This window comes from Chenopodium quinoa, unplaced genomic scaffold, assembly GCF_001683475.1.
Source record: "Chenopodium quinoa cultivar QQ74 unplaced genomic scaffold, ASM168347v1, whole genome shotgun sequence".
Classification (NCBI taxonomy): domain Eukaryota; kingdom Viridiplantae; phylum Streptophyta; class Magnoliopsida; order Caryophyllales; family Amaranthaceae; genus Chenopodium; species Chenopodium quinoa.
Window position 1 is genome coordinate 596,475 of NW_018744582.1, and position 15,514 is coordinate 611,988.

Below are 15,514 nucleotides of genomic sequence, written 5' to 3' on the forward strand. Positions count from 1 at the left end.
ATCCTGACTACCCCAACAACAGTCCACCAAATACCACCGACACCCCCACAATCCCACCCATACCAGCCCCCACCACCACCGACACCACCACACCACACCACCACGCAAACAACATACACCAATTAACCCCAAAAAATCGCAAAAAAAAATTAAACATCGAAAAAGAAAAAAAAAAACGAAAATTAAACATTGAAAAAGAAAAAAACCGAGAATCAAACGAAAATTATTCATCGGAAATTAGATCTACAAAAATTAAACACCGAAAATCACAAAAACGAAAATTAAAAGAAATAATAATTCGACCACTTACCTTGAATTCCATCAAAACCCCTAAATTAGCTTGAATTTGGGTTTTAAAGGTCAAATTCGACCATGAAAACTCTAGATTTAGGGTTTTCATGGTCGAATTTAACATGAAAAACCGGGTGGTGGTGTGTTGTTGCGCAGCGGCGGTGATGGCGGCTTCGTTGGGCAGTGGTGGTTGCGAAATGAAGGGGAAGGAGATGGAGGACAGAGAAACGAAGGCGTCTTCGTTGCGCAGTGGTGGTTGCGAAATGAAGGGGAAGGAGATGGAGGACAGAGAAACGAAGGCGGCTTCGTTGCGCAGTGGTGGTTGCGATGGAGAACAGAGAAACGAAGGGGAATTGAAGGAGGGAGGAGGAGAGAGAAACAAAGGGGAAGGAGGGAGGAGGAGACAGATACGAAGGGGAAAGAGGTAGGAGAAGAGAGAGATAGGGGAAAAGGAGAGGAGAAAGAGAAAAATAAAAGGAGGAGGGAGAAAAGGAGAAGAAAGAGAATAAAGAGGGGGGGTAAGGGAATTCCAGGTTTTTTTATCCTTTTGTTTTTTATTTTTTTTTATTTATTTATTTTTAATTAAAAATCCGTCAGAAAGGGGTAAAATCTGTCGCAATCTTCCGACGGATTTAATCCGTAGGAAATAAATATGTTCCGAGGATTTATTTTCCTTTGGAATTTTCAGCTACCTACGGAATTTTCCGTCGGAATATTTTCCCTCGGAACTTATCTTTCTGTTAACGGAATTTAAGTCCGTAGGAACAATTCCGTTGGAAAACGGCCTATTTCTATAGCTGATGTCATATCCCTAATATAATTGGTAATATTAATACATACAATGAAACAAACCTATTATTGATTACTTGTTTAATATTTCAATACCAACAATGTTCCCAAAAATGATAAGGCAGAGAAAAAAGAGAAGCAAAGCATCAGTACTGTATCTGAAAACCAGGGCATGTTAGACTTATCAAGTAATGCAGACAATCAAGGCTATATAAGTATTGAGATAAATGGACTGCAATGTCAAAATACAATAGTCACAAATATGATATGAAGTTCTAGAAAAAGGCGACATGAATATTGGCAGTAATGCAAGCATGGCTTCAGCAATGAACTCAAGTGCAGATATATGACTGATATACATGCAGGAGCTAAACGTGATAGTTTGGTCAATAAAAATGTTGATGGCTCTGCATTTGAGTAGAACATTATTCAGACAAACTCCCTTTTAGAATGACTTCAATGAAGATATTTGTTCACTCAAAATTAGGTGTTGGTAAAATTAAAATCTAACTTATGAACTGTCTTTCACTTTTGAACAATAAATAAGTCTTACTAATATGCTTGCTACATAATGGTTTGTAATGTATGTATGCACTCTCTTTAGGTAGATCAATACTCTCTGCAAGTAACTTAAAATACTTGCTGTTGTTTTGTTGAACATCTATAACTTAAAATAATATATTAATTTATATTCCTAAGTTCGTAATGAGTATTTCCACTCTTTGTTTAATAGAATTAAACTTAACTATCCATATCATTTTATTATTAATAACAATGAGTAATGTGTTATTCATATAATGAATAATGAGTATTTTTATACCATTTGTATATTTTATAATCTTCTTGGTTATATAATTCTATTATATACCAATGGCAAAAGTAAACCACATTTAATAAATTACTACTCAATAGAAAGAAATGTTGCAATAGTATGGAAATATAACTTAGTAACTTTCAAAAAAAAAAAAAACTTATTCATTTCAACTTTCTATTCTAGGCAAATAAAATTAATATTTCAATCAAATCTACAAGTTAGGTAATCCAGCTTTCTCCCAAAAAAATTACTATATACTATATATCATATAATTATATTATCAAGAAATATAACTTATTATAAATTAGCTTGATTCTATTAGCAATGATTCATAATTACTATTATCTTATTAAGGAATGCAAATTATTATTAATTAGATTCACTCTGTTAGCAATTATTCATAATTACTATGTATTAAGTTTTTTATGAAAAATTCAATTTCTCACTTAGATAATTTAATTACTTTTTAAAATGTTTACAATATACTTTGCACTTATATAATTCTTAATAATTAAGAATACCTGCAATTGAAATTACTTAGCTTCATATTTATTGCTTATTTATCTGTATCTTGTTATGCTTTATAGTACTAATTGTTGTTCAAATTAATGAAATTGTATCTGAATTTTGAAGTAAGGAAAACAATAGTAAAATAGCCTTTGTATATTACATGTTAGATCATTTACAATTATAATTATCTAGAATTGTTTTGTTTTCGTTTATATAATTAAGTTGTTATTTGAAAAGCCCCTTCCTTATTTCAAATTAATATGCTTAATCTAATTTGCTTATTTCAAACGTTAACTCAAATTTACTCAATCTGAGAGTACGACCAATTTGAAAAATACACTTGAATTGATGTATAATTAATCTTTAATTAAATTCAAGTAATCTCAATCGCCCAGAATACATAAGATTCATTTGAAAAATACACTTGAATTGTTTTATTATTGCTGTGTATAATTATTCATAATGATAATGGAGAGATTCAATTTATAGTTGTCAATTACAGAAGTACTTGTTAAGTGCAAGAATTTTCCATTGGTCAACAGAAATTAAGTTCATTGACTTTTACTCAACTTCAGTTTCATATAAGCAGGGAAAATATGAAACCAGAATTCATGTATGTAGCTGATCTGAATCCTGAAGTTGAGGAATATAGGGTCAGAGTGAAAGTGTTGAATATAACAAACCGAAATCTTGATACGGATGATTGCACTTTCTATCGAACACTTCTATTTTGTGATGAAAGGGTATATTTTGGTCTTATTCAACTGATAATTCAGTTATTGCTTTATACGACTTGCGATTTTGCTGAAATAAGCATTACATCGTACCAAGCTCAATTTCAATTATAGATTTTTATATAATCAATAAAATATGCAATAAATGATCCTGCAAACCTTACTCTTTTTACAGTTGCAGTAGACTTTAAATTTAAACTTTGCTAGCTTATTATATGTGCTCAATAGAAGAAAGTACATTAGTTAATAAGGACACCTTGTAATGATATAATCATATATAATAGATACAAAGTATATATTTAATGGAAAGTCGAGCAAGTTTATCTTTAACAAAGTGCATGTATATCTTTAAGATAGCTATTTACCATTTAGAATAATTTATGAACTCTGCTTTATGTACTATGTAAAGTTACTAACAATTGAAATTGACAACTATGATGCATTAGGGAACCACGATTCATGGACGTTTGATCGAGGATCAAATAGATAGTATTGGACATGAATTCTACTTTGATGGCCATTATGAAATATCCAACGCTCCAATAAGCCAATGCCTAGGCACTTTGAAATAGTTGTCATCAATAATCCTTATCAACTAACCTTTGCTGAAAACACTCTGGTGCAACCAATATGTTCGATAACTGGTGAAATTGAACCTGAGTTTGAAGCAATATCTGCAATAGCTAAAGCTCATTTCTTAGATGAGATTTGTGGTATGCTACATTAGTGTACTTATTGCCTTACATACCTACTTATATATGTTATCCTTATATTATCACTCACATGGTCTTGTACAACATCTTATTCAATGCAGAACTTTAGCCGACAGGTACTGTAGCAGATGATATTTGCGAAGATGCTACCTATGGTATATGAAACATATGTTAAATGAACTTTACCAATCCTATATGCTCGGATTCTGACCATAAATTCACTAATACCTACAGATGTATTGGGAATAGTTCTCTTTGTAGAGAACGAAGTGCCTTTGGTTGATTCTTTTTATGGACATAAAGCATATGTCAGAGAAGTTGTTATAACATATCAAACGTAATCCTAATGCTATACCATTTATTCATCAGAATTTAGTTTTATGATCTATACTTGATACTTCATTCAATTAATTACACATTTTATAGGAACACACAACCAATCATTGTTAATGTTTGGAATCACCTTGCTGGAAGTGCTTGTGAGAAAATGAATGTGTGGGCTGCAAAATTTATAGTAGTTGGTTTTACATTAGTGAAGGCCTGCGGTTTGAAAGGTTAGCATGTATGTGCTAACATGTACATTCAACCTTAAACAATTATTATACAACAAAGATACATTGCAATACTAACTATCCTGTACTTTAAATAGGTTTCTCTCTTTCATCTGGAATGGATACACGAATAATATATGAGCCAAAAGGAGATAGAGCTAATGTCCTACGTGTATGGTATGAATGTTTCCACATATCAGTCTATGTGCTTACAATATCTCTATTACCTATGTAATTAGCATATCATCTTTGTAGGTCAAACCTTTATGTACAAAGGGTCCTAGATCGACAAGGTAGAATTCTTCAAGTCCGATATCCTGAAAATCCACAAGAGACTGTGACAGTTCAATATCTCAAAGAAAAGAAGGTTGTTATCCCAACATTAATAGAGATATATGCACTAATACTTCCAGTTTGTTAATCTATAGCAAATTCTAACTATATAACTTCAATATAGGTACAAAATGCATTGCAAGATGAAAGCCATTGGCTGCCAGCAACTATACCATATGCAAATTTGGAACAACTGACCATATATACAGGATGCTTGAAGTGTGGAAAACCAACAAATTTACCCAAAGGAAGACAATATGCCTGCACAAAATGTTATGCCAAAAAAAGAGTGGCTTGTATCAGGTGAAATAGTCATACAAATCACAACTATAATCTTATTATTATATATAGAGTATGTTTAAAACCTATCTAATATGAAATCATGTGCAGGGTTGCTTTTACATTTGATGCTGTAGATAACAATGATATCATATCACTTACAGCATTTAACAATGAGGCTGAAAAAATCTTAGGAATGCATGCTGAGCAGATATATGCTATGAAAGAAAATGTATGTGCACTACTTGATACAATAATTTACATAAAAATTGACTAAGCTATCCCTATGTCATTTTATGGTAGTTCAACAATCACTATACCAGTGCTTCTCTTCTATACTTATATAAAAATATGTAAATTCTAACAGGAAGATCACATCTCTTTTGAGAAGGCAAAGCAGAATTTCAGCTCAAAATTACTACATCTAAAGGTTGCTCCTATACCAGCACTAACTGCAACTAACAAACTACAATGGTCATTAGAGGCAGTTATCATTAAGGGAAATATGCGTGCCATTGCATACACTGACACTTCTTCAGGTGCCACAAGCAATGAAAGGATAGATACACACACATCATCCAAACAGAACACCATTATTGACTCAATGGAAGAAGATAAAACTATGAAAGAAATCAAAGGCAACACTGATGACACCAGCAGTGCTACTGATGGGACGGTATCATCTACCACAGGTGTTAAAGACTATGGTAAAGGAGCATTCCCTAACTAGTCAATTCACAAGCGCTGTCACACTTCTCTAGAAAAAGCACTGAAATTCAGATTGCAATAACAAACAGCAACTCAGCATCAAGTGCACGGACTCAAGTTTAACCCACTAATATTATAACCTTAGGTAAAAACCTTCTTTTGTCTGTAGTAAAGTAACAAGTCTTCCATTTCTATGCTGCATTTTGCTTATTCTACAGCATAGTAGTTTAGAAGAATTTAAACCTGGTTTAGTAAGATATGCAGCTTTTGAAGGGTTATGAAGGAACATAAATATTATCTTATGTTCCTACTAACACTTTTAGTGGTCTATAGAAATTGTACTCTGGTTTAGCAAGATGTAAATCTTTTGAAGTGTTATGAAAGAACATAAACGTGATCTTGTGTTCCTGCATAACACTTTTGCTCTTGAACTCTAGGTATTCTGATGTAGCTAATAGGTTATGTAGTAACGTCTAAGATATTTCTAAATATTTTGAGGGTTTTCAATGAATATGTAACCTAGATCATTCATATTATATATTATGTACATAATCATCTGTAATGAAGCAATAATAATAGTATCTTGTTGTTAAAGTCAATGGTCTATATGATTAGAGAAATGCAAAATTGTTAACACAACAACTACATATAAAATTTAAGGAAATTTATGAGTCCACATATTGTTGTGGATCTTAATATACCCTCTAGCGAAAGATTTGTGCTAAATCTGCATGATTGAATGGTTAAAGGCTTTGAGGAAACTTCCTTAACCATTGACACATGACAATAGACCTGAAGCCGAGTAATGTGTTAGCTTAAAAATCAAATTAATAGTCAATAGAGAAAAAAGACGAGGAAAAGTTTTGGATACATAATTTTTTTTTTTTTTGAGTAAAATAATCTATGAACTGCTAAGATTAAAGTTCTATGATTGCCTTATTGCTACTTTACAGCTTTGTTACTTCTAATCAAGATCAAGTTTCTTTGTTATTTTTTGTGCAGAAATGTTGGCAAAAATATGCACATAAATTTTTTTAATTAGATTGCATCTTCCTTTCCTGAGATTGAATTTTATGATTTGGGATAACACACATTTTATAACAAGAAACCTTAAAGTAAATTACAACACATAGACATAAAATAAATATTACAGTAGCTGCATCATTATAGGGCTTACAAGTTGATAAACCAACAAGTATTTAAATTATATGATGCACTTCTGCTACACACTAATCATCACTATCAGAAATAGCCTCAATTCCTTTCCTCTTAGAAGACATTATCAATTTCGGAACAACCTCAACTAGATCACCATAAGCATAGTCATAGTTGATACTAGCAATATCTCTATCAAGCTCTTTTGCATCAGAGTGAATAACTATTGCTTTGTTTTTACTTATATCTTCGTTGTATTTTCCTTTCCTTTTGATGCGTCCATCACCTTATGCTAACACACTAGATTCTTCATTAATATCACCTTTTAGAAGCTCTAAATATGCAAACATTTCCTGTGAAATATCAGCCATATACTTGAGAAAACTAAACACCTTTTTCAATGGACTTTCTTCAGGATCAGGAATCCAGATCTGAGGCACAAATGAATAACATGATGATGGATATTTATCTCTCACCATATGTATAAGGAAACTAATAAGAAAACAAATATAAAATAACACAAAGTAAATATTGTACATATAGGACACTTACTTGAGGCTCAAGGTTATAAACCTTTACCTAAAAAATCCTGTTGTATACTTTACCACTATATACTTAGCCCAGAAGCAAAAGAACTATGCAAAAACCACAATTACATAGTTGCAAATATATAATTGAATCACTTAAATATGTATAACATCAACATTATACTCAGCAACACTTTTACCATTATTTTCTCTTTTGTTTTCTCAATTATTACCATTATTCTCTCTATAAACCTTATTAAATTTCAAATCTTCTAGAAAATATGTTTATCCTTCTTATCATAAACATGTACACTTAACTCAATGAAGGCTTTAAATACAACACAAAATCACCAGTGGATTAACTAATACAACAATAATGTTAAAACCAACTTTGTTTCATTATTCCTCCTTTGATACAATACAAGTATACATAATCACCAATAATAACAATCCATGCTTTAAAAACGAATGTCTAAAACAAACAATTAATTGAAATACATTAATTATGAACATTCTTCAAAAAAGGAAACATCCTTACACATTAGCTCTATGCCAATCCAAACCTTTATACTAATAACAATCATAATTCGCTTACAAAATCAATAAGCATAAATCAATTTAACACATCTTAAACTTGAATATTGCTACTCCTAATCTGACCAAATCTATATGCAGCAAAGTCTTCATTACTCACTTCAGGATATTTATAATGTAATGGATATCCATCATCATCCTCAAAGCTGAATTTTTTCACCTTTGGATCCTCCTCCTTTCCTTTTTCATCCCCTTCTTCCTCATTTACATTCTCCCTCTTCTCTTGTTCTTCAGATTCTGCATCCTCATGAAGTAAAGGTTGCTCTTCCTCCTCATTTCCTTGAATTCCATTCCTCTAACCAGCATTGTCAATAGCCCTACCCACATACAATTGCTCAGTTTGAACCACTCCCTCATCGGAACTAATATCCATAACAACTTCACCTTTCACCCTAGCCTAAATTAAATCAAGTTAATCTCAAGTTAGATAACTTGAAATCAGATTGGTTTCAATTCAATTAATTTAAAATACAAAGTTTCATTATGCTAAGTTTCATTTACTTACTAAAGTCCATTTGAGATTTAGTCAATCATGATTCACATACTTTTCATATGAAGCTGAACTTTGGTTAGATTGATCAAATTTAATATTCAAATAAATATATTTAATCTTAATTTTTCAATCTTATTATTAAGTTGAAATCGACTTATTCATATGTCATTTTGCCATATCATGCCATTTATATGTATTTAGGTACAAAAAAAGGGAAATAATAATATAATTTTTACATCATGGATAGTTTAAAATCATGGCAAACCAACATCCAATCAAAATTAAATTCCATCAAAGTACTATCAATTAAGATAAAAAAAAAAACAAATGGAATTAAATCATCACCATGGTCTTTCAAAATAGATATGTAATATGATAATATAAATTTCACATGGATATAATAAACTCTTTCACTTAGCCTAAATTGAAACTCACCAATTGTTGATACTCACCAATTGTTCAAACTTTCAACTAAATAACAATTAATTATAACCCCACTATTTTATGTTGTTACTGTAGTATTTAATAATTATAAAACATTGATTTCCCCTAATTAATTATAGCCCATGTTCTTAAACACACGTATTTCTCCTAATTAAACCTCTTGATTTGGTATAGGTTGAATGCCTTACTTGTTAATTGTTTCTTTGCTTTTTTCTCCTTTATTTGTTTTAAAACCTTTAAAATTTAAAATACATAACAATAATTTAATTGTTAGTGCTTTCCAACAGTTACACATAACAAAAAGAATTAAGTATGGGAATTTAAAAAGGGGTAAATTCTTTTTAGAAAATAATTAAGTATGGCATTCTAACATTTTCATTTTCTCTTTTTCTTTTTCCTCTGAGCTTTCTATCTTTCATTCAACGAAACGTAAAATTGAATAATTTGAAAATTTATACTCCTACAAATTCAGAGAAATTGGTTGAACTGTTGAAGAAGTTGGTACTACTTGTCGCAAGGTGAAATCTCTATCTCTTTTTATAAGAACCCTAAATTTCAATTGTTTTGAAGCTTGATTTAATTTTAACTGATTTGAACTATCATATTTTTTCTTAATAACCATTAAGCAAATGGAGTCGGTGTTTATATAAAAGAAATAGAAGCAACTTCCATCAAATGAAGCTTACTCCTACCGAACGACTTGGGAAAATGTGCCAATATGTAATTTTTTTTTTATGAAAGTTAAACATTTGGAGAATTTTACATGTTGGGTGAAAATGAAAGGGGTTTAAAACACTTTAGATTTAACTCAAATAGGTAATTTTAAATTTAAATTAGATGTACGAAATTAAATGACAATAAAAATCTAAAAGGAAATATATGTCTTAATCTGAAAAAACAAGAATCAGGAAAAAGATATGCATAGAAATACTACGAATATTAGTACCTTTTTATATGGACTTGCCATGTTCATATTGAACCAAAAACAATGAATATTCCTTTCGTTTCATAAAATTTAATTTTATTTACACAATGTTCAAAAAAAAAAAAAAATAGATTACCAAAATTAGTATATTTACATAACCTTTTATAAATTAGTAATTGTAATCACTTATTTAATGAGTTCGTTAGAATAACTATGGTGTCATAATAATATTGCCTATGCCTTTAGTGAAATGATAATTTATTTGGCCCTTCCCCTTCTCCTCTAATCAATTCATTTGCCTTTTGAAGAATTTTTTTCAAACACTCTCTTCGCTCTTCTTCCCCATCTTTTCTACTCCGCACTCTCATCTCCTTCTCCATAATAATAAAGCAATGTGGACAAGTTGTTCTTCAACTGCAAGCAAAAGGTAATCTATCTTTTTGCCCTTTCATTTATTATTTTAACTTACAATTTAATCAATTTGATGTTCATCTTTATAAACGAAAAGGTTATACTGAATAGATTATGGTTACTAGCCTGAACATTTTTTGCAATCCTACCTTCCACCATCAACTTAAGAATTTCCTACAAGGTATATCAAAACTGTTAATAAATCCTATTGATTGAACTTGAAATAAGCACATTTACAATAACAACAAATGCTTCCAATAAGCACAAAAGGAAATGTTTTTTGATATCCGAAGCAACTTACAAGTAGCTTTTTAACAATAAGTTATTGTTTAAAGCTTATTCTTGTCATGCTGCATTTCACAGTGCATTCCTACAAATTGCTGATGTTACATGATGTGTGTATAGATATAGCTAATGTTGTGTGAATTGGATTCCATGTATTGAGTATTTAAATGTTAGAAGTGGTGCTTTAGAAGTGCAATTCAGTATAAGAAGCTTCAACATTAATCACTTCTTATTCTTATGAATGCCCACGATTATTTGTCTCTTTTTCTTATGAATGTCACTTTGAGGATTACAACATCTTAAATTTGTTTACATATTCATATTATTAATGTTAATGATCCATTCACCTGTAACACCTCTGTTTATTTAAAAAAATTTGAAGATCATGATTTCGAGAACAAAATATCGGATCTTGCCTCTCTTTTGGAAAGAAACTAGATGGTCACAGTCTTTCATGCTAGCAAGAGTGTTAATTCTGTTGCAGAATGGGTTAAACAAAGATTAAAACTTAAGAAACGGTTCCCTTGAAAAACCTTCTAACTGATTAGTTTCACACTTATGGCTCAGAAACTCCTTATGTAGCTGCTTAGTTCTCCACAGATTCCACTAACAACTTCTGAAACCTTTGTGCTATTGAATGTCCCTCTATCTATCTATTTTAAGACTTACTTATTTGATCTTTTAGTTGTTGTTAAACTGTACTTAAATCACTTTGAGTGGCTACTAATGCACTGAAGGTGTCTATCTTTTCTCATCAATTATCATGTAATATATAGGCTAAATAATCCTCTGCTATAGAGCCATATTATGACGCTCCAAGCTTGCACTTGGTGAATAATGAAACATTGAACAACACCGATAACAAAATAACTCGAGAATAAACATTGATAATTTGGGGAACCGAGCGCAACGCCCGCGGGTCCACAACTAGTTAATTAAAAGTACATTAAGAAGCACATGCACTTATTAATTGTTGATTGTATAATTTTAAACATCCAAAAAAAAATCACATGAACTTTCTCAAAAAGGAATTTCTAGACCTGATCAAACGTCGGGCCAGGCCGAGCCGAAGCTAAAAAATTATGCCCACTTCTTGGGCCAGAATTTTTGTGTCCAAACCCGCCCAAAATGGTCGGGCCGTGCGGGATTTTCGGGTCGGGCTTAAAAAATCAACTAAATATACATAAAAAAACGCATTCTCAAATCCACCAAAAAAAAATCGGTCCGGGCCTAACCCGATTTCGGGCCAAACAATTCTGCCCAAAACCTATCTAAAATCAAGCCGGGCCATACTTGATCAGGTCTACTTCCACTTTGGAATCTCTTTTTTTGGAAAGGAAGGAGGAAAAGGAGAGAGATCAAGATCGTCTCTATGAAAAACTCTCTCTGGAACAAAAATGGCGAAAACCCTTACAAAAAAATGAACTTGTTTCAATCTTATGCAACATTAACCGTGAATTTTGAAGATAGGAAAAAAGAGCTTCTAAAGTCAATAATGGGGGATCAAGAAGAAATTACTGATTTGATTGTTTATACAAAAGAAGGATTAGTAGCTGCTAAAGAATTGAGAGATCAAGGCCCGTGGAAGGAGAATCATTTACTCTATCCAGCAAAGGAGACAAATTACAATTTCCTGGTGAAGCAGAAGAAGAAAGAAGGTTTGATATATCATAGCCATTTCTAATATTTTGGTGGCCCGGGGCAAAATAATAATACTTTTGTTGAATAAATTATTTGTTTTTTATAATTATAAATATTTATGTAATTTGTTAATTCATAAATAATTTTACGTAATTTGTTAATTCATAAATAATTTTACGTAATTTGTTAACTACTTCATCCATTATTTTAATTGCATTATTTACACTTTTTCACTATTCACTCACCTCTTTTGAATTCCATTAATTAGTGATTCTCGAATTCCATTATTGTCAACAAAATTAGGGTTTTGTTATTTTACATCTTCAATAGCATATCCCATTTTTTTTTCATCTTCAGTACTTCCTTTTTTATGTTCTTGTTATATGTTGTCCTAGTTTAATTATGTTTACTCAAAGTCAGTTAATCTCTGTCTTCTACTGCATAGTCTTGGTGTTTGTTTGAGGAATTTCTTGGCTTTATTATGCCGGGTTTAGCTGTGATGTCTGACTTTCGGTCTTGGTTATTAGTGGTCAGTTTGTGTTCGAGTCATGGGTAAGGGTTGTAGGGGATGTTGATTTAGGATTTTGGTGTCTAAGTCTAGGATCGAAGGGGGTCTTTGTGAGTAACTCTTGGGCGAATGTAACTTGTTTCTTAATTGTTCATGGGCAGGTTTTTTCTATCTCTAGCTTTAAATCTTACCAAGATGCTAGAGATGGTTCTGCTTACTCCAGTTTGTCTAGGTTCTGGAATTGATCAGTTATTGTGTAGGGGGCTGTGAGGTTTTTGCCTTTTTGTTTTACCTTACCTTAGGACCTTTGAGAATGGAAGAGACAAGAGGGAATCGAAAGGTCAAGGATTCCCCCATCTCTTTGTCCGTTAAGGTTTAGGGTGTGTGATAAGGGAAGTTATAAGTTCTTTTGGTTGAAGATTGCTTTGTCCATTTTTGTTAAATGGAGAGTTGGTGAAGACTTAACTTTACCCAAGTCTCATTTTAGTTTAGCGATGATGATTATTTTCATTGTTTTGAAAAATATATATCCAAAGGAGGCTGTCCATAGGACTCCAACGCTTTCAAGCCTCTTCTTTCTCGAGAAGAGACTTTGGATACCCGATCATGTGTGGGTAAGTTTTCAGGCGTACCTGGTAGTTTCATTGTGGAACGGGTTTAAGTGGTATATTTCATAATGTGCCAGGTCATATTTTTCCCGAAATTTGAATAAAAATATCATGAGCTCGAAAATTAATATGTGTACATTCAAATTCAAGTAATACTACTACAAATATATCATTTAACAGCGGTTGAAAATAACAATTAATAATGGTTGACAACCGCTGTCTATGAAAGCGTTGTTATAGAAGGGGTATTATTTTACAACGGATGGATAGAACCGCTGTTAATTTACACATTCTAATGTCCCACCTATTTGGGTTCTATTTTTCCCTATTTTTTGGCGAGTAACTTAGAAACTTACAATTATTTTAGCCTATGTAGGAACTGAACTTACATCTATGTGCAAAAGCACATTGCTCTACCATTTTGAGCTAATACGCTTTAATATACATTTGAAAACTTAAAGACAATTATAGTATATTAGTAAATAAATAAAATAACAAATTGACTAGACTATGAACACATATATAAACTGGTCACTCAATGGTGATAACAAATACTACATCTACCGTCAAAAATAAAGCCTCCTATAAGATATGTAAATTTTAGGTTATCATTTCGAAGCTACAATCTGAAACTTGCAATCAATTTACAGATTTGGGGCTTAAACAAAAACCATTAAAAATAGCTGAGCAAACAATTTGGGGTAAACATAAACACAATTCCATTTCCTCTTTTATTGTTTATCTAATTACAATAGTTTTGTCTATGTAAACTATTAACCCAGTTTATGACAGCAACCCTACAAATAATTCACTTTAGACAATTGAGACATCACTTTAGACTAAAAGCATGCAAAATTTTCATAAAAGTAGTTTAATCCCACACCTGGGACACTTACTCATCCTGTGCCAGTCTAGTAGCCATGTCTAATTTACTCATCATGTGCCACTCTAGTAGCCATGTCTAATTTACATAGGTGGAAATAATTACCCTTGCTAAGTACCAAGACTGACTCCAATAATAATAATACACGTCATTAGCCAAAATTGTGTCCTGCTACATATCCTAAATCTAAGCATCATAGATTAAAAATTGTATTACATGATAGAATAACATAAAAGAACTCAATCACTTGATAACAATTCACAAGAGAACATGCTCGGATGTACCAATAATCATACACATCATACATAATAAAACTATCCTCTAAATTTCACTTTTGCTTTCATTAACGAACAAGCATATAAACATGAACAAGCAGTCATACTTATAGCTCTAGTTTGAGGCCTAGCCAGTCAAGAGAAATTAATTATGGATCAGTTCAAACACTACAAAGAGACAAACTCGACAAGGCGCTTAAACTAAAAGATTGGAGCTAAAGCTGAAATTTAATAACCATGATAGCATCAGCAATTGGTAGTTGCCTAACCCAGTTTACCTCAAGTCAAGTTTCTTCCAAATCTGACCCTTGGACCTCAAGTTTTTGCTCTTCGAAATAATCTAATTAAGCATGAAAATCAAATCTTGTCAGAAAGATACAGAAACAAAACGCCAGAAATTGTATACAGTTACTAAAGAATTAATCAAGATATATTCTCAAATTCATCCTTCAAAAATTGTGAATTATCAATTACCCAAAACCCTAACTTTCTACCAATAAATTTAGTAAAAACCTATCTGTAGATCTAAATTATAATATCCAACAAACAAAACCAAAGGTAACAATGGAAATTAATAGATGAAAAATCAAAAATCAAAAAACAAAAATAACTTATATATTTATCCAAATGCATTTCAAGGATAATAAAGAAAAACTAAGTCTAAATTACAATTCAAAATTTACTACCTATGTAATCTAAGAACTAAAAACGAGAACAAATTAAAACTAGGGATTTGTTAAACATCGCCCACAAATCTCTACAAAAAGCCCACAATTATTTTTACTTTGACTCTTTTGCCCTTTTTTTAATTTTCATCGAAAACGTAATTCTCTCTCACGAAAAATGTGGAGCCGGAGTGGATCGTCGAGGGACATCGGAGAGCCGTCATCGTCGCCGGAAAGTGAGGTAGTTTGGGGAAAAAATACAAAGTAGGAGTGGCGTTTGGCCAGGACACCGCCACCGCCACAGTTTTCAAATTTTTTTTTTTTATAATTTAATTTAAAGTTTTTTTTTTTGTGGTTTTTTAACTTTGATAATTTGAA

General features: G+C 31.6%; 1 protein-coding gene across 1 annotated transcript; it reads left to right on the forward strand.

The window, feature by feature from the left end:
• Nucleotides 1-3,688: 3,688 nt before the first annotated feature.
• LOC110699402 (replication protein A 70 kDa DNA-binding subunit B-like) lies at nucleotides 3,689-5,744 on the forward strand. Its single transcript, XM_021876921.1, has 8 exons — nucleotides 3,689-3,851; nucleotides 4,086-4,188; nucleotides 4,278-4,405; nucleotides 4,501-4,579; nucleotides 4,658-4,769; nucleotides 4,860-5,038; nucleotides 5,126-5,246; nucleotides 5,382-5,744. The coding sequence occupies exons 1-8, from the start codon at nucleotides 3,689-3,691 to the stop codon at nucleotides 5,742-5,744; spliced, it is 1,248 nt and encodes a 415-aa protein (XP_021732613.1).
• Nucleotides 5,745-15,514: the final 9,770 nt, after the last annotated feature.